General features: G+C 38.6%; 1 protein-coding gene across 4 annotated transcripts in view; it reads left to right on the forward strand.

Moving 5' to 3' along the window:
• Positions 1-23,126, forward strand: part of Sycp2l (synaptonemal complex protein 2 like) — an 86,066-nt gene that overhangs the window by 16,366 nt on the left and 46,574 nt on the right. For all 4 annotated transcript variants that reach the window (XR_015439304.1, XR_015439305.1, XR_002396020.2 and 1 more), the window contains 14 exons: positions 182-216; positions 1,821-1,963; positions 5,806-5,858; positions 6,545-6,590; positions 8,565-8,657; positions 8,761-8,821; positions 11,523-11,668; positions 12,713-12,806; positions 13,532-13,629; positions 14,395-14,449; positions 14,545-14,629; positions 17,859-17,931; positions 21,015-21,162; positions 21,846-21,895. Coding sequence is in view for 1 of the 4 variants with exons in the window: in XM_021260659.2 (XP_021116318.2) it covers positions 182-216; positions 1,821-1,963; positions 5,806-5,858; positions 6,545-6,590; positions 8,565-8,657; positions 8,761-8,821; positions 11,523-11,668; positions 12,713-12,806; positions 13,532-13,629; positions 14,395-14,449; positions 14,545-14,629; positions 17,859-17,931; positions 21,015-21,162; positions 21,846-21,895 (1,180 nt within the window). In the remaining 3 variants the exon portion in view is untranslated. The remainder of the gene's footprint in view (positions 1-181; positions 217-1,820; positions 1,964-5,805; positions 5,859-6,544; positions 6,591-8,564; positions 8,658-8,760; positions 8,822-11,522; positions 11,669-12,712; positions 12,807-13,531; positions 13,630-14,394; positions 14,450-14,544; positions 14,630-17,858; positions 17,932-21,014; positions 21,163-21,845; positions 21,896-23,126) is intronic.

Here is a 23,126-nt window from a genome sequence, read left to right on the forward strand (position 1 = left end):
ATCACATATCAACTCAAAGATTTTTTCCATAAAATGTATTATGGACAATGTAGAAATTTCAGTGCTGAATATGAAATAATTTCAAAGTACATATCTTGGTTTTAAAATTTAATGGCAGTTTAATAAAGTTTTACCTTTTGATGCCCATTTCAGTAAAATAGAACTTATCTTAATGTTTCAGGAAAGACCTTGCAAGGACAATCTTGACTGTGGGTGGTAAGAAGTACTTGGAATTTAAATACTTAGAATATTAAATATTATCACTGGGTTTTATGAGCATCTTGGAACTTTGGGGAATGAATTATGGTCAAATGAAAGGTATAGGAATTAAGGTTTTATCTTTATAGCATGCTGAAAATTATAATGAATATTGGATGCTCATTTACTCACCAGCCAATTTTGTCAAATTTTAGAATTTTTACCATATTTGCTTAAAATGAATACTTTTTAAAAATGTCTATTTCTTTTTCTTTTTTTTCTGTTAAGTTTATTGGAACATTTTAGGTATACAGTACAGTTACATTCATCATTGGGATCTTGTACCTTTACATGAGTATCTTGGTTCTTATTTTTCCCCCTTTCCCTGCCCTCCCTTCACCCCCTCCACCCTCCCTATTTGCAAAGACTTTGTTTCCATTTTTTTCCTTTTCTCATATTTTTTCTTTTCCCTTCAAATGAAATACTTTTAAATAAATCAGCTACAAATGAGGTTCATGCCCCCAATTCCGTTCCCCTCCCTTTGATTTGTATTTTTCATTCCCGAACATACTTTAAACTTGTTCTCTATGTATTCATAAACAATATTCATTATTGTTTTTGCAGATTTTAAGGACATTAGGTATATAGTAAAATTAAAACATATAGTAAATGTTTAAACTTAAAAAAATCATTACAGTAAGACACATTGCCATTCCCCCCACCCCCCCTCCACACACACACACCTACTTAGCCTTGCTTTGAACACGCTTACACCATCCATCTTGTCACTTTCGGAAGCCGATCTAGAAGTCCTCTTTCGTGAGTGTCTGTGCTCTTGCGGGTGCCTGGATGCCCTGAATGGATTCAAAACATCTGCAGCCATTTCTGTCAACTAAAAACATGATGGGTGGTCTCATCTACTTTATTCACCAGACCTGGCACTGTATTACTTCTGGATCTTCCCTATAGTCAAAATGACCACACAGGGTTACCATTTTGAATCCATTAGGGACATGAAAGGCAGGTATGATGATGAAACTAAAGACACTCACCAAAGAGAACTTGTAGAACTGCTTCAGAAAGTGGCAGGATGATGGAATGAGTGTGTTCAAATGTATGAGAGGATTAGTGGCAATGTGTGTCTTTTACTGTAATTCTTGAATTTAAATATTCACCATATATTTTTTATCACACTTCATAAATGCCATCAAGTTGGGTATATCCAGTTACAACTCCCTTTTTACCCTTAAAATTAATTGATATTTGAATATATTGATATATGTAGTTTTAATTTATCTGCTGTGAAATAGCACAAGGTATGCTGGAAATTTGCTTTTGTGGTAGAAATATTTTTAAGGCTGTTTGATCCAATTTGATTAATATTTAATAAGCATAAAACATAAACAGAAATATGTATTTTGAAAAGTTGTTATATGCTGACTTATTTAGATTTTTCTAACAATTCTTAAAAATACTTTTATTATAGGTGCTTCAGGATACATCTTGCTGCTTATAAGTTACAGTGTTGATCTATTTCTTAGAGCAGGTGCTAGCTTTGTAACATGGTTTTCTGTTGCACGGTGCCCAGAATTATCTATGTCCACTGTATTTTTAATGTCTAGATTATGACCAGCAGGTTGCTCTTTCTGAGGCATTGTGTAGAATGACGAGTAGAACATCAAGGAACGACCTTGTCCACCAGTGGTTTGATGATGATGTCCTTGCTGAAGGCTTCAAGAAAATTAAGGATCGAGAATTTGAGACGGTGAGAGTCCTGTGCAGTCAGTATTTATGAAGCAGCTTCTCAGTATTTTCCTGTGTGTTAGGCTTAATGGAGGATTTTCTTTTCTTTTTTTTTCTTTTTTGTATTAAATTCTTTTATTGGTACATTGTAGGGATACAACACAATTACATTTCTCATTGGGAATTGTACCTTTACATAATGCATCTTGGTTCTTATTTTTTCCCCATTCCTAGCCCTCCACACCTTTTTTTTTCTTTTTTAAAATTTATATATATATTTATTCATATATTTTAGGTATAAAATACTTTTACATTTGTCATTGGGTGTTTTTACCAGAACATGATGTATCTTAGTTCTTATTTTTTCTCCCATTACCTGTGCACCCTTCACCCCCTCCACCCTTCCCTATTTACACAGAGTTTGATTCCATTTTTTTTCTCATAATTTTCCCTTTCCTTTCTTCCCTTTCCCTTTCCCCTCCCACCATCCCCAAACCCTTGGACCTTTTCTTATTTCAAATTATCAATTATTCATTTTAATCACTTTCATCCTTATTTACACTTTCATTGTCTCACACTAGAGAAACTATTCAGTATTTACACATGTGTGTCCTATTTATTTCAGTTAAGAGTATGGCCTCAATATGAATCCACTTAGCTATAAATGTCTCTAGTTTCTCATTCTTTGTGGCTGAGTAGTACTCTGTTTTATAAAAAACCACATTTTCTTTATCCAGTTTCCAGTTGATGGGCACTTGGGCTGTTTCCAAGCTTTAGCTATTACAAATTGTGCCACTATAAACATGGGTGCACATATATCGCTGTGGTATGATTCTTTTAATTCTTTGGGGAAAATACCCAACAGGGGAATAGCTGGGTCAAATGGGACTTCCAGTCCTAGTTCTTTGAGGTATCTCCATACTGATTTCCACAGTGGTTGTACCAGTCTACATTCCCACCAACAATGGAGAAGGGTTCCTTTCTCTCCACACCCCTGCCAGCATTTGTTATTGGTTGATTTCTTGATAGCAGCCATTCTTTGTGGGGTGAAGTGGAATCTCAGTGTTGTTTTCATCTGCATCTCTCGAATGACCAGTGATGTTGAACATTTTTTCATGTATTTATTTGCTGTTTTTACTTCTTTGCCTGAGAAATGTCTGTTCATTTCGGATGCCCATTTTTGAATTGGGTCTTTGAATTTGGGGGGTCTGATTTTTTTTCAGTTCTTTATATATTCTCGGTAGTAGTAGTCTGAGCTACAGCTGCTAAATATTTCTACCCACATTGTAGGTTGTCTCTTAGCTCTGTTGGTAGTTAGTTTCTCTTGCAGTGCAGAAGCTTTTTAATACAATGAGATCCCAGTTGTTGATTCTTTGTGCTAGCTCCCATGCTACTGAAGATTTATTCATAAAGTCTTTTCCTATGCCAATGTCTTCAAGAGTTCTACCTAACTTATCTTCCAGCAAGTTTAGTGTTTCTGACCTAATTGACAGATTCAGTAGAGTAGCTGGATACAAGGTCAACACTCAAAAAACAATAGCCTTCTTATACGCAAATAGCAGACCCATTGAGAGAGAAATTCAGGAAATAACTCCTTTTACAGTAGCATCTAAAAAAATGAAATATCTAGGAATCAACCTAAAAAAGGAAGCAAAAGACCTCTACACTGAAAACTACAGCACTCTGAAGAAGGAGATCGAAGAGGATATAAGAAAATGGAAAGATATCCCTTGTTCCTGGGTAGGAAGAACCAATATAGTGAAAATGGCCATACTTCCAAAACTACTATATAGGTTCAGTGCAATGCCAAGTGAAATTCCAACAATATACTTCACAGAACCAGAGAAAACAATCCAAAAATTCATTTGGAAACAGAAGAAACCTAGAATAGCAAAAGCAATTCTAGGCAACAGAGACATGGCTGGGGGTATCACGATCCCCAACTTGAAAGTATACTACAAAGCTACTGTGATAAAAACAGCATGGTACTGGCAAAGAAACAGACCCAAAGATCAGTGGAATAGATTAGAAGATGCAAAAACAACTCCAGACATACTCAGCCACCTCATCTTTGACAAAGGAGCCAACCACCCTCATTGGAGGAAAGATAGCCTATTTAATAATAGTGTGTTGGAAAAACTGGATTTCAACTTGTCAGAGATTAAAACTAGACCCATACCTATCACCCCACACTAAACTAAGATCGAGGTGGATTAAAGATCTAAGGATTTTCTTTTCTTAATGTGATTAAATTGACTTCCTGTTTCCCATAAAAGGGAAACCATTTTAAGGCAACATCAATAGAATACTTGGGGGCTGAGTAGGAGAATATAGATTTCTTTAGAGATAACTGAGACTGGAGACCAAATTTGACTTTGATGGATTCATTTAAAAAAGTGTATGGGGTGGAACAATTTTTGATGGATCTTGAAGAGTAGAGAAGGAATTGGAGAAGAGTTTTTGAGCCTTGCAGAGAGCAGCTGTGATGATGACAGGTGCTAACAGGGGCATGATGTGCTCCAGTGGCCTCAGTATTGTGGGGTGGTTGTGTTGTGAGCCACAATACACTTTAGAGAATGATACTTTCCACTGTCTTTCGTGCCACCAGGCTTACTACAATTGTGTCCCCAGGTAGAGCAAAAAGAGCTATGGCTTTGTTGTGTCTGTCTCCATCCTAGAATAGCTAAAATATTTTCTTTTGAAGAGTTCTTAAAGGAAAAGGCAAAATTTCTAGTAGTGCTCATGTTGACAAAGACTTTCTGATCAAACTGACCAGTGATTCAGTTTTTATTAAATTTGAACCTTTATATTTGTCTCAGACTGAGATACTGCTACAAAATAGTATTTAGCCAGATCTACTTCATGGAAAAGCATGAGCTCTGGGGCTCTCTCAGACTTGAGTTTGAGTCCCAGCCCCCTGACTTAAATGTATTTTGGCAGAGTAGTTGATTTGTGAAGCCCAAGTGTCCCATCTGTAAAAGGGGAATAAAATTATGAGAATAAGAGAAACCAAAAGAGCCTGGGATGTGCGAGCACTGAGATATGTTTCCCCTCTCCTCTGTGTCATTCTCACATCTGCAAGGAATTTTGGTGAGAATTACCTTGTTTCCAAAATCATTTCCCCCCAGAGCCATCAAGTTGTTAATTGAATGGCTTTTAGACAAAAGGCTTACACTGCTGATGTCTGCTGAGTGTTAAGTTGAGACATGAAGTTTGAGGAGCATTTGGCCCCAACAGCCACGCCTTGCAAACAAAAAGGAGCAAATGCCTGCACCTGGGTGCCTTCGTCTTTTGAATGTTGGTGACAACAACTTCACCATCCTGAAGGATGTTGGTTGGGAGAACTCTAACAGTAAATTTTGTTCTTAGAGCTTATGCCAAGAGAGAGGGGCATGGAGAACTCCCAAAACAGGAAAACTGGCAGTGGGAAATCCATCAGATCCCACCCCATGTGCCACATTTTATGGGTCAGTGGTTAGCTTATGCTGCACAGTGTGAGGGAGGAGGATGCCTGATGGCTGAGTCCGTAGTGTGGTCTAGGTCAGCAGGTGTCTTTCTCTTGCTTATTTTTCGGACCCAGTCAAACAGTCATGCATATAACTTTTGTGGACCTAAGTATTCTTCAGATGAAAAGCTAATGCTGGAGTTGGGGGTGGTTCCTTCCAGAAACGTGTGCCTGGAGCCTTTGCTTTGTAGCTTAAGATACTATTAACATAAAGTAACGAGTCTTTGCAAAGCCCGGTGGTGATGCTGGATCTTGGACAAGTAGAAGCAAACGTTGACCTCTACGTACTATTAAAGGCAGTATTAAATCAGACACTTTGATTTCATTTTTTTTAATAAAAAGTTTGCATTATTTTGAAGGACGGTCGAAGATTTCTCAATCACCTAAATGACAGACTTGGTGACCAGAGAAGGTAAGAGGTCTGTCTGGCCATTATTTTATACACTAGGAATATTCTGGAAATGCCTAATATTTTCTTTTATTTATTAATTTTATTGGTACAATTTAAATATATATAATGATCACATTCATCAAAGAAGGTTTAGGATCTGTTTCCTTTTAGGAAAGAATATAAGATCCATCTTTTACTGAGTATGACTAAATGGTTCACTGATTAGAAACATGGGAAGATCAGGCCCTCTCTGCCTTATGGGTCATTTGAGTGTGCTTACAAATTATCCCGAATTGTTATGAGCATATTTACTTGAAGTTTGGGCTACCTGTCATCCTACATCCTTTAGAGGGTCCAGAGACTTTACAGAGAGCAATTCCGTACAGACTTGGGGTCACTGGGGATATGCACATTATGGACTTATGGAGAGTTATGTCCTTGATGAGACAGTGTTTGCTAAGTTTATTCCTTAGGAATCTCGTCAAGTAATTTGGTTGAGATATCAGTAAGCTTGGCTTATGGATGGCAAATTGGAGATTTAAAATTTGCCCACAGTTAATAATCTTCACTTGCAAGCTTGAAGCCCCCTACCATACTCCACATCAGACTTACTGGTGCACCCTGGTTAAATACTTGTTGCAGAACATCTGCAGGTTGTATTTTGGGCCCTTTTCTATAATATGTTTTAAATGTGAAGTGTTTTGCAGGGTCTATTCATTTGCATGTGTTGCTGCTTTTGCTGATGGGCATGAGGTATGTTTGTATTGGGGATTGCGAGGGTGGTGTGCGGTGAAACTCACACAGGTGTACATGGCTGGGTGAGACTTCTGTTCTTGTTACATGAAAGGTTCTTCAAAAAGAGGCTGCTGGGCTGGGGATGTAGCTCAGTGGTTCCAGCGCCTGCCTTGCAAGTGCCAGGTCCCGAATTCGATCCCCGGTACCAAAAAAAAAAAAAAAAAAGAAGCTGCTAGCTTCTAGTGATTTCAACTCTCAAATTAATTGTACCATAACCAGGATGCACTGCCAGTTTAAAGACTCAAATTTACTTCTGGAAAAAGAAATTTGAGGCTCTGTGCAGGACACATGGTCAACTACAGAAATCTTGCCTTGTTTTATCTTAGTCATGGGTAACGTTATTTATCCTTTGAGGGAGAAGGGTGACTTCATGCTTTTGATGATTCCCTCTCTTTTCCTGCACTTGGGGACATTTCCCTTTCTCTCCACTTTGGATAATGTAATGTAAGGTGTATCAGCACAAGCTGCCCGCACAGACAGAGTACCTTTAGCACAGTGCTTCCTAGTAGAAAAGTCTATACTTTCTTGCATCCTACCTTGTGCTTGTAGTCCAGCTTGACGAGTTCATTTTCACTCCCTTCTTTGGTTTCTAGATGAGGAACACCCTTCATGTCAAAAGTCTGCTACCCAGAGCATCTCAGTTTCAGGGTAAAGTTGGCAGAGGTCTCAGACATTGGCCACGTTTTCCTGAGCCCTGTCTTCAAGACATCCATTGCATGTTTAGCCGTTTCTTGGTTTGGGGTTCAGAGTCCCCGTGTTAACCTCTGTAAGCTAAACTTTCAACATGGGGCTACACTAAAAGACCTTTCTCTCTAGAACCGGTTTTGGCAAACTAATCCTTCTGTCTCAACTCCATCTGATTTTTCCTTGGTTTTCTGCTGGGTTCTTCCTTCTAGGATGCCCCAATTCTCTTCAGCTTCCATCAGGGCCCTTACATTTATCCCTCACACCAGCTTCTAGTGGCACACATTGTGGTTAAGATCATTCAACTCTGTAGCTATTAAAAAGCAGGTATGAATGATGAAAAGGAAAGATGTCCAAGCAAGGTTGTTTACAGAAGAGTTGTAGAGTAGTAAACCTGGTGCTTGCTCCATTGATGGGGAATACAAATTTTATAGGTTAAGCATCCCATGTCCAAAAAATCTGAAACACCTTCAAATTATATATAAAGGTGTCTAGGAAACATTAATTTTATGTTTAGACTTAAGTCCCATCCCCAAGGTACCTCATGATATATATACAAATGTTCCAAAACCTGAAAAATTCAAAACCTGATGCACTTCTGGTACCAATCACTTTCAATAAGGAATACTCAACTATACCTCTGATATTTGTCCAGAAAACCTCAGAGAGTGGGGGGACAAAGACATTGTTCATGGTGTCTTTGGAAAAATACATTATTTGTAATGTAGGCAAGGCAGAGATGTTTACATTTCTATAAACATCATACCGTTTGACTCTTCTTTTACTATAAACACATTTTATAATCAATTAAAATAAAAGTAATTTTAACTCTGGAAGTCTTAGCTCTCCTGCAATGGATGGTAACTTAGATGACAAGTCACTGTTCGTATTTGATCCCAATACCTCCTTTTCTAGACATTTCCATCCATATGCAGTCTGGAGTTTTCAATAGAGAACAATTTGCTTTTTGATTCTTACCAGAAAACAAATGTATGTATAGTCATCTGACCCACTTAAGTTATCTATAAAATATGCCAAGGACAGCAGGGTTTTATTGGCAATGGCTTGGTCCTGTAAAATGAACACCATCCTTCTGTTTCGCACGAGTGAGTGACCTCACGGAGAAGGCCCTTTGTTAGGATAATGCTATTCCAGGAAAAGCAAAAATCTTGTTCTTTTGGAATAATTTTTATCTGACCCTTTGATGTGATTTTTTAATGTATAATTCATACTGAAATTCTCTTTCAGATGAGAAAACCAGCAGATGAAAAATTAGAGAAGTTTTGGATTGATTTCAACCTAGGAAGCCAGAGTGTGACTTTTTACATAGACAATGCTGAGGTAATGAAGGAGGGTTGATTCTGACTAGATCTAAGCACTTACAGAGCGTATATTTGTAAATATGTGTGATGTACTCATGGATTTCACTTGCTACCTTCCGAAGAGTGCTCTGTGGGAACCAATCAGAGTTGCGAAGGAAGCCGTGGTTAACTTCGGCATTACAGGTAGGATGATAATTTTACATTGTGGTACCCAATACTTAGTTCTGAGTATTGTTTGTGTGTGCTGTGTGTGTTAATTCCAGGGCAGATTTCGTCTTGCTTTGCTACAAGGAAGTCTGGCAGGAGAGTGGAAGGAAGACACATGGTGCATAGGACCAAGATCTGGGGTCACAGTGTTGGCGGCTACTTGCTTTATGACTTTGGGATTCAGTCACTTTCCTGGTTCCTTTATTGTAAACATGGTTAAAGACTTCAAATAATTAAAAGCCAGTCTGGTGTATTGGTGCATGCCTATAATTCTAGCACTATGGTAGGCCAAGGCAGGAGGATCTGAACTTCAAGCCGAGCCTGGGTAACTTGATGAGACCCTGCTTCAAAATAAAAAATTTAAAAGGGCTGGGGATGTTGCTCAGTGTGAAGGCTCTGGGTTCAGGCTCTAGTACTGCTATTAGAAAAAGAAAAAGGCAGAACTGCCATATAATTCAGCAATTCCACCTCTAAGTATGCATGCAAAAGAATTGAAAAGAGAGTCTGAAAGAAATCTCTGTAAACTGTGTTGATAGCAACATTACTCAGAATAACTAAAAGGTAGAAATCATTCAAATGTTCACTGAGGAATGAATGGATAAGTAAAAATGAGATATATATACATTTTTCTACCAAAAATGTATACCTACTTCAGGAAAAGAAAAACTTGTATAAATATTTTAATACTAAATTTCTTGAGACATCATGAGAGACAAAGTTACCTTTGTCTCTACAATTACAAGAGCTGCTCAAAGTGGTGGCCACTGGCTTCCTGACATTTGTTAGTATGGAGAACTGCTGCTTGGGTATCCTTGGTCATTGAGATTCTGCACATAGTTTTCAATTTCTTCTCTAAGGACCACCCGTGCAGTGAGTTTTCTGTGATAAGCGACATCATCTAGGGTCCCTCATAGGAGGGTGATATCATCTGTTGAAAAAACATCATACTGTTTTCCTTTTCCTGAAGTGTGTATAACTTTTTGGTTTTCTATATCATATATACGTATCATACAGGTATGAATACACACACACACACACACACATATGAGAGATATGTATATTCAACTTGAAAACAGAAGGAAATTCTGACCTACACTACAAACTGGATGAACCTTGAGATTATTATGCCCCAAAAGACACACTGTGATTCCACGCGTGAGGTGTCCACAGTTGTCCACAGCACGGCGCCAGAAAGTGGAATGAACGGTGGTTGTCAGGGCCTGTGGGAGGGGAGACACGGGGAGTTGTTATTCAGTGGGCACAGTTTTCTTTTTGTGAGCTGAACAAATTCTGGAGGTCTGTTGTGCAGTGATGTGAACATACTTAACACTTATGCTTTCATGCATCAGTTAAATTTAAAAAACAATAGTTACAAAGGTAAATTTTACATAGGGCTTTGGAGGGGGCACAATTTAAAAAGTGGTTGTGCATGTCTGCCCTCTCCCACAGAGTTGCAGGGGTGATGGGTGAGTTTCCATGGGTCTGGGTCCCCTCTCCCCTTAAACCTCCAAACTTCCTTCCATCTGGTAGGTGGTAGCAGGTACTCATAGACTTTTTCTGTAGCATTGAGCAAAGGTCTGTATTTGGAAAGACCGCTGAGCTTTACTAGGCCATTCTATTTCTATTGTTTCAAAGAAATAAAATGTGAATATTGTATTTATAAATGAAAATTTCTTTTCTTTTTTTTTTTTTTTGTACCCGGGATCGAACTTGGGCCCTTGCGCTTGCGAGGCAGGTGGCAGAACCACTGAGCTAAATCCCTGGCCCTATAAATGAAAATTTCTAATAGTCAAATTAAAAATTGGATTCATTTCAGTAATGGTTTTGTTTTACTCAACATATGAGATATTAGCATATAGTCAGTATGAAAGTTGAGATGTATGTTCTCCTTGTATTCTAGGATGTGACGGTCTAATGTGAATGTTGTACTTACAGAGTCTGTTTATTGCAAGCTCTCTGCTGTCTTGGACAGTGTGGTCCAGACCTGTGTGTGTCTCATTTTCTTCTTTCCATTTGCATTGATTTGTGGCCATTAACTTTGCCAGTTTTTCCACAAACCTTACTCCCTTCTATCCCTTGCTGCTTTCAGCCAACTTTGTATGCACTGTGGTTTATTCTTGAACTCTGAATTTCAGTCCAAGCTACTTTTTCTTTTAAAAGTAATTACCATTTTTCAGGGACAACCTGGTAGGAGGCCCCAAAGCAAGCTTTGTCTCAGAGGATGTTTCACCATAATGTCTCCATGTCCTCTTGGAGGAGTCTGTTGAAATGGAGGTGGATATTCCATTTAGCATACTGAACTTTAGCAATAAGTAAATTCCCAAGAGAAATGAATAAACATTGTGCCCAGTATGTTTGGAAGTAAAATACCTGTTGTGTAAACATAATGCAGTTAAACATTGAATTGCTGAAGACAAACATATCTCCATTTCTTTGCCAGTAAAGAAAACTAGTTCCTATTGTTGAAAGTTCAACCACCTAATCATATATTGTGTACATAAATATATACATATGTGCCTCTTATAGAGTAATTTCAGAGTAATTTTATTTAATGAAATTTCAACTTATCAAAGTCTGGGAAGTTGACAGATCTACAGGTACAGTTATTTAAAAATATAAAAATTTAAATGAAACTTTTCAGTATGTTGATATTCATGATATACTGTATTTTTGTTAGAAAATGAGAAGGCGAAGATATTCATCATTTACCTGAAGGAGCCTATTGTTATCAGTAAGAAAGAAGTGATGAAAATAGAGATCCATTTTGATTTGCAAGTCCACATATCCCAAGCTTCCGTTCAAGCTTTAGGAGAAGACAAACAGGTGGCAACTTCATTCTTATTGATTATTTGAAAATATTGTAGTGTGTTTCATGCCTCTTAAATTTCCTTGTTGGGTTTTGGTGTGAACATTTGGTCAAGGAAAAGACCTGATCTTTAAAATGCATGTAAACAGAGTTGAGTTCTGGGCTCTTAACCTAGTTTTCCCTTTCCATGTGTTACCGCCTTAACTCTGTGGGACACAAAGCCTCACTATGCTTCCGAGAGCTTTGTTCCACTTACTGTGAACAGTTGGAAGCTTTTCTAGGATAACATCACCTCCTCACCATATTCTTCCTGGAAGCCAGAAGCTGTTACCTGGGTTTCTTGGCAGTTCCCATGCTCCCAGCTCCTCATGGCCCTGGACAATGGCCCTGGTCATGAAGAATAGGATTTCACAGGGCTTTTCCAAAATCCTCTCTACTGGTCTTAGCTTGTGGAAGTGGTCTGCACCTATTACAGATTGCTGTTGTGTCCATATCTCTAACTGCCCTGTTTATATACAAGAACAGGAGCCCTTCTGTCATGGACAGTAGGCCAGGCAAAGAAATTAAGGACACCAAATACTGTGGCAGTAGCTGATAAGTTGAATAAAAAGGTCAGAGACCCATGGGGGGAAGTCTTGAGCTTGCATCTTTTTCATTTGAGTTGAATACGAAGGCATTTTTATAAAGTACTCTGAGTTTCTGAAGACTCACCCATTTCATGGGTGAGGAAGGGAAATGAAAGGAGAAGCAAAGCAGCCCATTCATCCAGGAGAGGATGAATCCCTTCAGGCAGGAGGTCTCCTGACCGAACCTCCACAGGTCCCACCTTTCAGCACGCTATATTGGGGCTCATGTCTCTAACGCATGAAATTTGGGGGCTCAAACCATGGCAGATGTGAAGACACCAGGAGAGAGGAGTTAAGGGCAGGGTAATAGCCAGAGTTGGTGCTGAGGGCTGAGGGAGGTAAGGGAGACAGAAAAGAAAATAATCCTTCAAGAAAGGGCAATCAAATGCTAGCTACTGCTTTTTAAATTCATGTGGCTTTTGGCTTGCATTTCAGGTGTTGCCTGATCAAATGAAAATGTCCTCGGAACACTTTAAAAAGTCTGAGAAAGAAGACAGTGAGATTCCTAGCAGCCTGGAAAGACAAACAGGTACATTGGGAATTAACAATTAATTGACTCTGGGCCGGGGATTTAGCTCAGTGGTTCTGCTGCCTGCCTCGCAGGCACAAGGTCCTGAGTTCAATCCCTGGTACCAAAAAACCCCCAAAAACAAAAAACAAAAAGCTCTTGACTATGAATTTTCCATAAAAGCACTGATGAAACCTTGCTGGTTTCAGAAGTCAGTGGTTATGAGAGCAATAAGTAGGGCTGGGGTGTAGCTCAGGGAGAGGGTCCTCGATGAGCATGTGTAAGGCTCGAGGATCAACCACAACACCACAAAACCAGTAAGAGTATGAAGCAATAGCTGTTAATAGTTTTTTTTTGGTACCAGGGATTGAACTCGGGTCCTTCTGCTTGTGAGGCAGGTGATGGAACCACTGAGCTAAATCCCCAGCCCCAATAGTTTTGGGTCATTTTCCCCACATAATAAAGTCTCGCTTTGGGGTCAGTTGGAAATGGCAAAGGATATCAAATGCTGGGGGTGACAGAAGGAGGGGCAGGGAGGTCCTGTCTACATAGAAAGCCAGTCTCTTTGGAGTTTCTTCCCAACTGCCCTTGGATGTCTTATTTGAGGTTTGAGGCAGAACCTGACTCCCTGCTCTTAACCTGAAGATGGCGAGGTATGAGGCAAATGTCCTGTAACAAGCAATGGAGAATGTCAGTATTGTGCATGGCTAATGTTGTTACAAATGTTCTTTTCTTCGTCTATATAGAACAGGCAGAAGAATCCACTGAAGCAGCAGAGTCCATGAGTGCCGGGGGGGACCGTTGTGTGATAACTCTCCTCTCTGATTCCCAGGCGGGGCCTCCCGTGAGTACATTGAGCTGGGAAGGAGGTTGGCAACTGTCAGGCAGGCGGCTTCCATCCTGACTTGTAGACCCTGTGCTCCTGGCCCAGCCTCTGTCAATAATATCTGAGTTTACATATTCTCCCCTTATTCAGCTTGACTTCCCATGAAGTGCCTGACTTGGTTGGCTTCCGCCTTCTCATTCGCTCATTTGGATCTGAAGACTGCTGTCTAGAAAGGACCTGATGTTTGGCATTAATTAATATCACTACTCTGGGGGCTTCATATCATAATATGGGGGTAATGGCGAGATCACAAGTGGTCCTTCATGGGATTTAAAAAAGGGTACTAAGTTACTGCTAGACAGGAGCGAGAATTCTGGTGTGATATTCAGAGTAGGAGGATTGTAGACAACTGTGTACATCTCAGAAAGCTCGAAGAAAAGATTTGGAATGTTTTTACCATAAATGTTAAATGTCAAAACAGGTACACTTCACCAGATTTAAATACTTCATATTATATGCATGGGATGACGTTACTATGCACAATTTTTATACGTCAATTAAAAGCTTTTAAAAATGTACACAAACCTACTTGGCACATATGTTTGTATAAAGATATAGCTTTGTGGGCTGGGGATTTAGCTCAGTGGTTTCGCTGCCTGCTGCGCAAGCGCAAGGACTTGAGTTCGATCCCCGGTACCAAAAAAACAAAACCCTCACCCCCCAAAAAACAAGATATAGCTTTGTCTATCTATATGGATACTACAATGTGGTTTTTTCTTACAGCAAAGAAATACAGCTGATAGTTCATCTGAAAAATTGAAAATGGGTGATACTCAAGGTCCGATATGTTTTGTCTACTGTAAAAAAGACCCGAGTAGTGAAAATATTTACTCAAGATGTTTAATGCTTTTTGTTTTTAAATTTGGTCTTTAGAAGTTACTTCAAAGCATGAGCATTCTTCAATTGTACAAGACCCATCGGTCCAAATCCAGGCTCCTAAATTAGATGACAAATCCAGGTAAGGTGCTTTTTTCTTTTTAAAGTTTAATTTTGTCTTTGATTGACACATAAAAATTGTCTATTTATGGAGTATAATGTGATGGATCCATTGTGAAATGATCCATTGTGGAATTTAGCATATCTATTTTAAACATTAATTTGTGTTGCAAGAACACTCAGAATCCTCTTTCCTAGTTTTGAAATATAGACGACAATATTGATAACTGTACTCACACTTCTGTGCTACAGAACTCGAGAACTTACTCCTCATGTCTAATTGTAAATTGGTCTTCATTGACCAATATCTCTCTGTCACCCTCCTCCTGCTGGACAGCCCCAGCCTCTGGTAATCTGATTCGTCGCTCCCTTTCTGAGTCTGACTTTTTTGGTTCCCACATATAAGTGAAATTGTACAGTATTGTCTTTCATACCTGTTTTGTTTCACTTAGCAGAATATCTTCCAGTTCCTGTTGTTGAAAGTGATAGGATTTCTTTCATCTTCTTGTGGCCAAATAGTATCCTACTGTATATCTATACAACACTGTCTTATTTTCATGTCTTGATGGACATTTAGGGTGTTTCCATGGCCTTGGCTCTTTTGAAATTAGTAACTACCCATTTTGCTGATGTGAGTGCTACAAGTCCAAGCTCTACGTTTCCCCCTTTTCTTGCACCTGGCCATTCCTCCACTGAAGGAGAGAGCATTGTGTGGAGTTTTCTGCAGAATGTTTGAATGATGTTGGCACGTTCTCCTGACCCATGGACTGTACCATTAGACTTCCAGGGTTATTTTCACCAATGTAGTTTTCTGCAGCAAAACGTTGAATTTGAGATTGAAGGACCCAAGATCAATATACAAAATCAATTTTCTTTGTGCTAATCAGAAATTGAAATAAAAACCAATGCCATTTACAATAGTGTTAAGGTATCATTCATTTAGGCAGTTCACATATATTTCTAAGCATCCCCAAAACATATACACTGAAAACTATAGGACATTGGTAAGAGAAATTAAAGAAGATCTAAAAAAAAAAAAAACCAAAAAACAAATTCTGATGGAAGACTTGATATGATGTCAGTTCTTCTCAAAATTGATCTAAGAATTTAATAAAATTCCCAGTTCAAATCCCAGTAGATTTTTTTTTTAAATGTAAAAGAAGGGCCAGCTCAGTGGTTCTGCTGCCTGCCCTGCAAGCACAAGGACCCCAAGTTCGATCCCCAGGACCAAAAAACAAAAAAACTCAAATAAAATGTAAAAGAAATCTACAAGCTCTTTCTGAATTTCATATGGAAATTTAAAGGACCAAGGATATCTAAAACTTCATGAAGTTAAAGTGTTTACGTATTACCTGTTTTCAAGATTGCTATAAAACTACATCAAGAGTGTGGTATTAGCAGAAAGATAAATAAAACATAATAAAGTCCAGAAAAAGGCCTATATATATTGGATAAAAGTGCAAAGATAATTCAATGAAGAGACAGATTTGTCAATAAATAGTGCTAGAAAAATGGAATATCTTGATAGAAGAAAAAATGACCTTGCATCCTTACATTTCCCATAAACTGTAAACTCTATTTTTAAAAAAAGTGACAAAAATCTTTGCATTAGGCAAAGATTTCTTAGTTGTGTAACACAAGAGTCCACAAAAGAACAAATTGATGAATTGGATTTCATCAAAATAAAAGAATCTATACTCTTTGTAAACCACTGTTAGGTGAGAACTAGCCACAGCCTTGCTGAAAATATTTATAAAGGACTTGTATGTGAAATGTATCAAGAACTCTCAGAAGTGAATAGTAAATGTACAACTTGATAAAAATATATGCAATAGATTTGAACAGCTACTTCACCAGGAAAAAAACATAGCAGATGACACCATTAGTTATTAGGGAAATGAAAATGAAGAATAGAGATGTACTCTACATGTTTTAGAGCAGCAAAATTAGACTGTACCATGTCCTTGTGAGAGTGTGGAGCAAGCGAAACTTACATGCTGCTGGTCGTTTCTTAAAATGCTTAGTACATACCCAGCCTATGATCTAGCTATTCATCCTAGACATTTTCCCAAGAGATTGGTCAGCACATGTCCCCACAAAGGAGTGCTAATGCATGTTTATAGCAGCTTTGTTTGTAATAGCTCCAAACCAGAAACAGCTCTTATCTTGTACAGATTATCTCTTGTCCAAAATGCCCGACGTCAGGATGTGTCAGATTTTGGGTTGTTTTCAGACTTGGAACAGCTGCATATACATGGTGAGGTATCTTGGGGATGGATTAAGTTGAAACACAAAAACTCATTTTTACTTCACAGTGTATCTCTTACACAGCCTACGGGTAACTTTTATTACAATTCTCTATTTCTTAGCACCTGCCTTTTGGCCATCCCACCACAGGAGGGTGGTGTTGATGCTCAGGAAGCTTTGGACTTGGGGGCATTGAGGGTTTCCAGGTTAGGGATACTCAATCTGTATTGACATCTTGGTTTCAGTTCCTTAGGACGCATGTCCAGAAGTGGGACTCCTGCATCCTGTAATAGTTCTATACTGTTTTGAGGTATTTGAAAGTTGTTTTCCATAACTTTCAGTCCCACCAGCAGCATACAAGAGGCTCCAGTTGCTCCATGTCCACTCCCAACATTCATCTTTTTAAAAAACAATAGCAAACCATATATATGTGTGTGTGTGTGTGTGTGTGCTTGTATGTATGTGTGTGTGTGTATATATATATATATATATATATATATGAGGTTAATATTAAAAGAATGTAAATAACTCACAGCTCAATGGCAGAAAACCAAATGACTCAATTAAAAACTAGGGAAAGGACCCAAATGGACAGTTTTTTGAAGAAGACACATGAAAGGCTAACAGATGTATGGAAAGATGCTCAGCCTCACTGGCCACCAGTGGAAGCACCTCGGTGGTTCCTGGGTAGGACCAGGACTGCCACCTTCCAGCCTTGCTGCCGATGGGCTGGCACTTAGGGTCCCACCTGCTTCTCGTCTCTTTGTGGGTCTGGCAAACAAAGAGTTCAACAAAACTTTGTTTGACTTTAAATAAGCCGCCATCATTTGCCCGAGAAGCTATGGAAATAGACTGTAAGATAAGTCAGTCTGCAGAGTGGGGAAGTCTGTGAACTTGGTTCATGATCAGGCAAAGAGCACCTAAGAGGGGAAAAGAGCCATGAGGTGCTAGAGAGGAGGGTGGTGAATGTACCAGCTCTCTTCATGTGATGCATTTTGTTTTAGGGAAGGTTCTGCTATTGAGGATGATACAAAGCAAGAAAGAGGGATATCGGACACAAAGAAAAAAAGGACGCCGGTAATAATTTTTGTTATTTAAGGTGATACTTCCCAAATTTCAGTTATTTCACACTGCCTTCAAAATGTGCATGGCACTACTGTTTATCTAATTTTTTCTTAAGAGGAATTATTTCAATTTCAGATGGAAAATCAGTATTATTTCTAGCAAATAGGCAAATCCCTCAAATGAATAACAATGGAAAATAACAATGTTAACCTATTGAACTACACTTTTTTTCGTTAAGTTTATTGGTACATTTTAGGTATACAATACAGTTACAATCATCAGTGGGAATTTGTACCTTTACAGGATGGATCTTGGTTCTTATTTTTTCCCCATTCCCTTTCGAACTACACTTTTATATCATATATTTTCTACTTTTAAATCCATTTTGTGCAGCAGGTTTTATTAACCATTAACTCTGAAAAGGCAAATCTGTCATAGCCAGGCTTACTCATTAGTTGAACAGATAAGAAGTAAACTCGGCAGAAGGGAAACATTTTGTGTTAAATCCTATTTGTGGGCAAACAGATAATGGAAAATTTGAAGATGGACTCCTCCACTCAGTCCCTTCCCACTGTAGCAAGCTCTCCCTTTTTGGATTGTCCACCCACTTTAGGTGATGGATGTTGGGTCCCCTTCCTGATTGAGTTCCAGAGTGGTAGCCCTGGGTGAGGAGGGACATTGCATGGTAGCTGACACTTAAACTCACAAAGAGCTCTATCCGAAAGGGAGACTTGGTGTTCCCCTCCTTAAAATTCTTTTTTGATTACGATTTGAACCTAACCCTGTTCTTGCTTTGTTGTAAGAAAAATATTAGTAAGTAGGGAAGAAGCACCTAAGACTTGTCCTAACTAGATCAGATCTGTTAAGTAGTTGTAAAGGATGTTGCATCCTTTTAGTTCAGTGACATGGTTTTGTGTATAAGTCGAATGACATCTGTCCCATGTGTCACTGCTTGCTGGCCTTTCGCTTTGGAAAGCACAGTGCTCTACGTCTGTAGTCAGCATATTAAAAACATCTCCAATGATCATTCTATGACAAGTTTTTCTAAAATTGAGAGCATGTGTTTCACACAAATGGGATAAGGCCTTAGAAAGCTTTCTTCTAGCAAAGGTTCTGATGCTCTGCTGCTTGGGCCTCAAATTGGTCTTCAGAAAATACTGAAATTTGGGTTCCTTCTGAGATTCAGACTTTTATTCTCACACTTTGGAATTTTAAAAAGTAAAGCCCCTTTCTGGTGATTCCGTTGTGTGGCTCTACATGAGGACTGTTGCTCGAGGTACTCTTATTTTTGTAAATAACTGTGAGTATCTTTTGACGTAAAGCCAAAGAAACTGGGAAGGCCCTGCCGCGTGGTTTTTAAATTGGATGCATTCAATGAAGCGATGCTTGCTCTTTGTGAGTCTCTGGGCTGAACTCTGGAACAGTTGTGGGGGGCTGGGGATTGAGTTCAGTGGTTTCGCCGCCTGCTGCCCAAACGCAAGGACCCGAGTTTGATCCCTGGTACCAAAAAAAACCCCAAAGAAAACCAATTGTGGGGCTCCCCAGCCATTTTGGTTATCTCCTTAAGTAAAAGGTAAGATGTAAATAAACGTGGCTCACAAAGTTCCTTTTAGAAGTCACTTTTTCTAATCAATATAAATGGATAAATGGTAAGGAGAGCGTGATACATATGCACAAGTGAATCCTACTCAGTCTCACCAAAGGAGGAGATCCTGGCTTTCGTGACTACATGGATGAAGATGGAGGACACCATGTCAAGTGAAATAAGCCAGGCACGGACATGCATGATCTCACTCATGTGGAATTTGAAAAAGTCGAACTCGTCGGAAGTGTTTACCAGGAGTTTGGGGTTGGGATTTGGGGTGACGTTGAGCAAAGGTAACAAAATGTAGACAAGAAGAAATTTGAAAGATCTATTGTATGTTGCAATGATTGTACTTAATAACAATATAAATAAATACTTGAAAATTGCTATGAGGAGGGTCGATTGGAGGTGCTTTCTCCACAAATAGATGAGGTAAATATGTATGTTTGATTGATTTAACTATTCCACAATGTATACATATATCAGTACATCATGTTGTACACCATAAATATATATAAGGTTTGTCATTTAAAAATGATTACTATGAAATGCTAAAGAGCAACTAAGCATTTTAAAAGAGGAGTTAATTGGGTCATTTAAAAGATAACAAATCATCGCCCACCTCACATGTTATGTGAAATGATATCACCAGCAAGGGCAAGTGTGGCTCAGGGTTACCCTAGTGGCCTCAGAGCTGACTTGGCTTTTGGCCACTTCAGATGCGGGTAAATCCTCTGGCTGATGTATTTTCCATTTGAGAAGTCTCTGCGATATTTTCACTACTTAATATCCCCCTGGCCTGAATGAGAACTGTTAGAGCTGAATGGTGGAACCCCTGGAAAAGCCAGATGTCTGGGGACTGAGTCCCTGGAAACACCCAACAGAACTCTGTGTGCTTTTCTGTTAAAATAAGAAAAAAATCCTCTATATCCAGCTTAAACATTTTTCATCGCATTTATAAAAAATTAATGCAAAAACTAAAAAAGATTAAAATATATAAATATCAAAATACAGATGAGTTACCTACAAGAACAGATTAATCTTATAGTAAGTTTCTAACCTCTTATAGACTAGACTTAATTTCAAAATGTTTTAAGCTTGAGATAAAAGTTATCCTGTTTGGTTTTAGTTCTTCTGAGTGTGTCTTTGCAAAGCATATTTTTATACTCTGTTTTGTCACTTAAGTTTGCACTTTGAACTTGTAGCATTGGCACAGTATTCAGGGACATCTGCTTTTGAGCAGTTATGTAGCCGCTGTTCAGTTGCAAATAGGACTGCAAAGATAGTTTTGTCATCTTTGACCACAGCAGGTTCATTGGAAATTGATTCATGGAATAATCTTTGTCCTCTTCCTTTCTCTGTGCATTTTTATTATGGAAGAGAGCCCAGTCTTCTAGGAGCTTCTTATGTCTAATAGTAATGTGTTTAGTGTACAATACATGAAGTTATGTTTAATTGTACATACATTAGCAGTAGCACCCATTTAAAATTTCTCAACTGTTTGTAAAAGTTTGATTATAGGAAGCATCTCTTTTCTGAGGAGGAGCACGGTTCAAGTTCTAGTACCAATGAACAATCCTGGACTAGTAACCAGAAAAGGAAATCCTTAAAACCATATTCCAGCAGAAAAAAGACGAGAGTGAGAAGCAGGCTGAAAAGTAAGTGTGGTGCTTGTCATCTTTTGGGTCACTCCTCACGTAACAGCTATTTATTTTTCAACGTGGGAGAGGGAACCAAAGAAATATATGATCCCGGGCCCTCCTTTCCTGTTATAATTACATTGGAAAGGTAAGATGCATGTGCCTGAAATAGAATGTCATGAGATTAGCTACCATTTAGTTAAATGTGAGTTGTAGGTAAATGGAGTAGGAGTTCAGACAGGAAGAATTTGGCATGAGTTGGGATTATCTTCAAGGAAGATGTAGGTGGGATTTTAGCAAGTCCTTGGGAAAAGAATAAGATTTGAAGAGCTTAGAAAAGGGGAGACACTCTTGGGTCAGAATACTAAGATAAAACAGGAGGTGATGTTCAGGGGCAAGATTTGGAATAGAGAATTCATGCTGAATGATGAGGGACAAGGTCAAATAGTTAGAAAGAGATCTTAAAGGTGGGCACTTGAGCAAGATATCAGAGTGGGCCTTGCTGTTAATGTTGGTGTGTATAACCAGGAGAGGGAGAAGTGGAATTTATTGTAATTATTAATGTATATTGGATAAATAAATGCATTTTACTGTGACATGTTTAAAACATGCATATATTATGCTTTGATCATGTCTAGAAATGAATTTATGCATGCCTCATAATTAAATCTATCCATTACATATTTTCTTTCCTTTTTTAGTCTTGCCACTTTTCCCACACAGTAGTGCCAGTGAGCATGAGAAAAGCCAAGTAAGTAAATTTTATTGTACCTCTGTGGCTCTTTATGGGTTAAACTTCATTTATTTCTCAAAAAACATCTCCCAGAATAACCATGGTTTACTGGTATGCTGATCACTGCCAAGAGAAACTACAGGGACCGCTAAACATTTAATATGAATTTTAGGTAAAGACTTGGGATCTGTTGTCACTGTTCACAAGTGCTGCTGAAGGATCCTTATTATGGAGGATGGTAAACATCTTAGCTATTCTGATTTCAGACAGAGATATGCTCTTTTGAGCTTATATTTTAAGGTAAACTTACTGATTTAATTCTCCCTTTAGTTTTCAATTTGTTGGCATGTTACTTCCAAAGCTTGTGATGCCTTAGCATTTAAATCTTCATTTTGCAAGTGGTTAAAATGTCTTCAGGCTTACAGAAATATTGGATAAACACTGGAAGTTTCTTTCTTTTCTTTTCTTTTCTTTTTTTTTTTTTTTTGGTACCGGGGATTGAACTCAGGTCCTTGCGCTTGCGCAGCAGGCGGCAAAACTACTGAACTAAATCCCCAGCCCCTGGAAGTTTCTTAATTTCCCTTTACTTCTCCTTGTTTCATGTTCTCCAAGGACAGAGATGGTTTAAACCTAGAAGTCAGAGTAAGTATCTGTGAGTGACTGGTTCCAGGATTCTCTGGACACACAACTCTATGGATACTCAAGTTCCTCATAAAACAGCACAGGGTTTGCATATAACCTATAATACATGTCCTCATGTAAATCTTATAGATTACTTGTAACAACTAGTGCAATGTACTTATCATGGCTAAACTGTGATGTTTAAAAAATAATGACCAAAAATATTCTTTATATATTTAGTACAGTCACCATGTTTTTCTGAATATTTTTGAGCTGCAGTTGGCTGAATTGTAGATGCTGAACCCATGGATAAGGAGGGGTAACTATGTTTAACATGTTCCTGCTGGCTTGAACCGCAGGAGGTACATGCAATACTGTCTCATCAGGCAGCTTGCGCCACTCAATGGGACTGTCCCGTGGCACCTGATGGGACAGTCTTGGACATACCACTGGTGGTTCAAAGCCACCTAGCAGCGAGGCATGCAAGCTATGGCCCCGTTGTGAACGTGTTAACCATTTTGTTGATTATTTCAAATTGAAATAATAAGTTATTAGTTAGAAATGGACCAAAGAATAGATGCTAGTAAATACAGTTCTGGTTTTAAATAGGCACCAGAGAAACATCACA

Source organism: Heterocephalus glaber, unplaced genomic scaffold, assembly GCF_053883595.1.
Source record: "Heterocephalus glaber isolate CG9 unplaced genomic scaffold, H.glaber_assembly_v1.0 deba00001472, whole genome shotgun sequence".
Classification (NCBI taxonomy): domain Eukaryota; kingdom Metazoa; phylum Chordata; class Mammalia; order Rodentia; family Bathyergidae; genus Heterocephalus; species Heterocephalus glaber.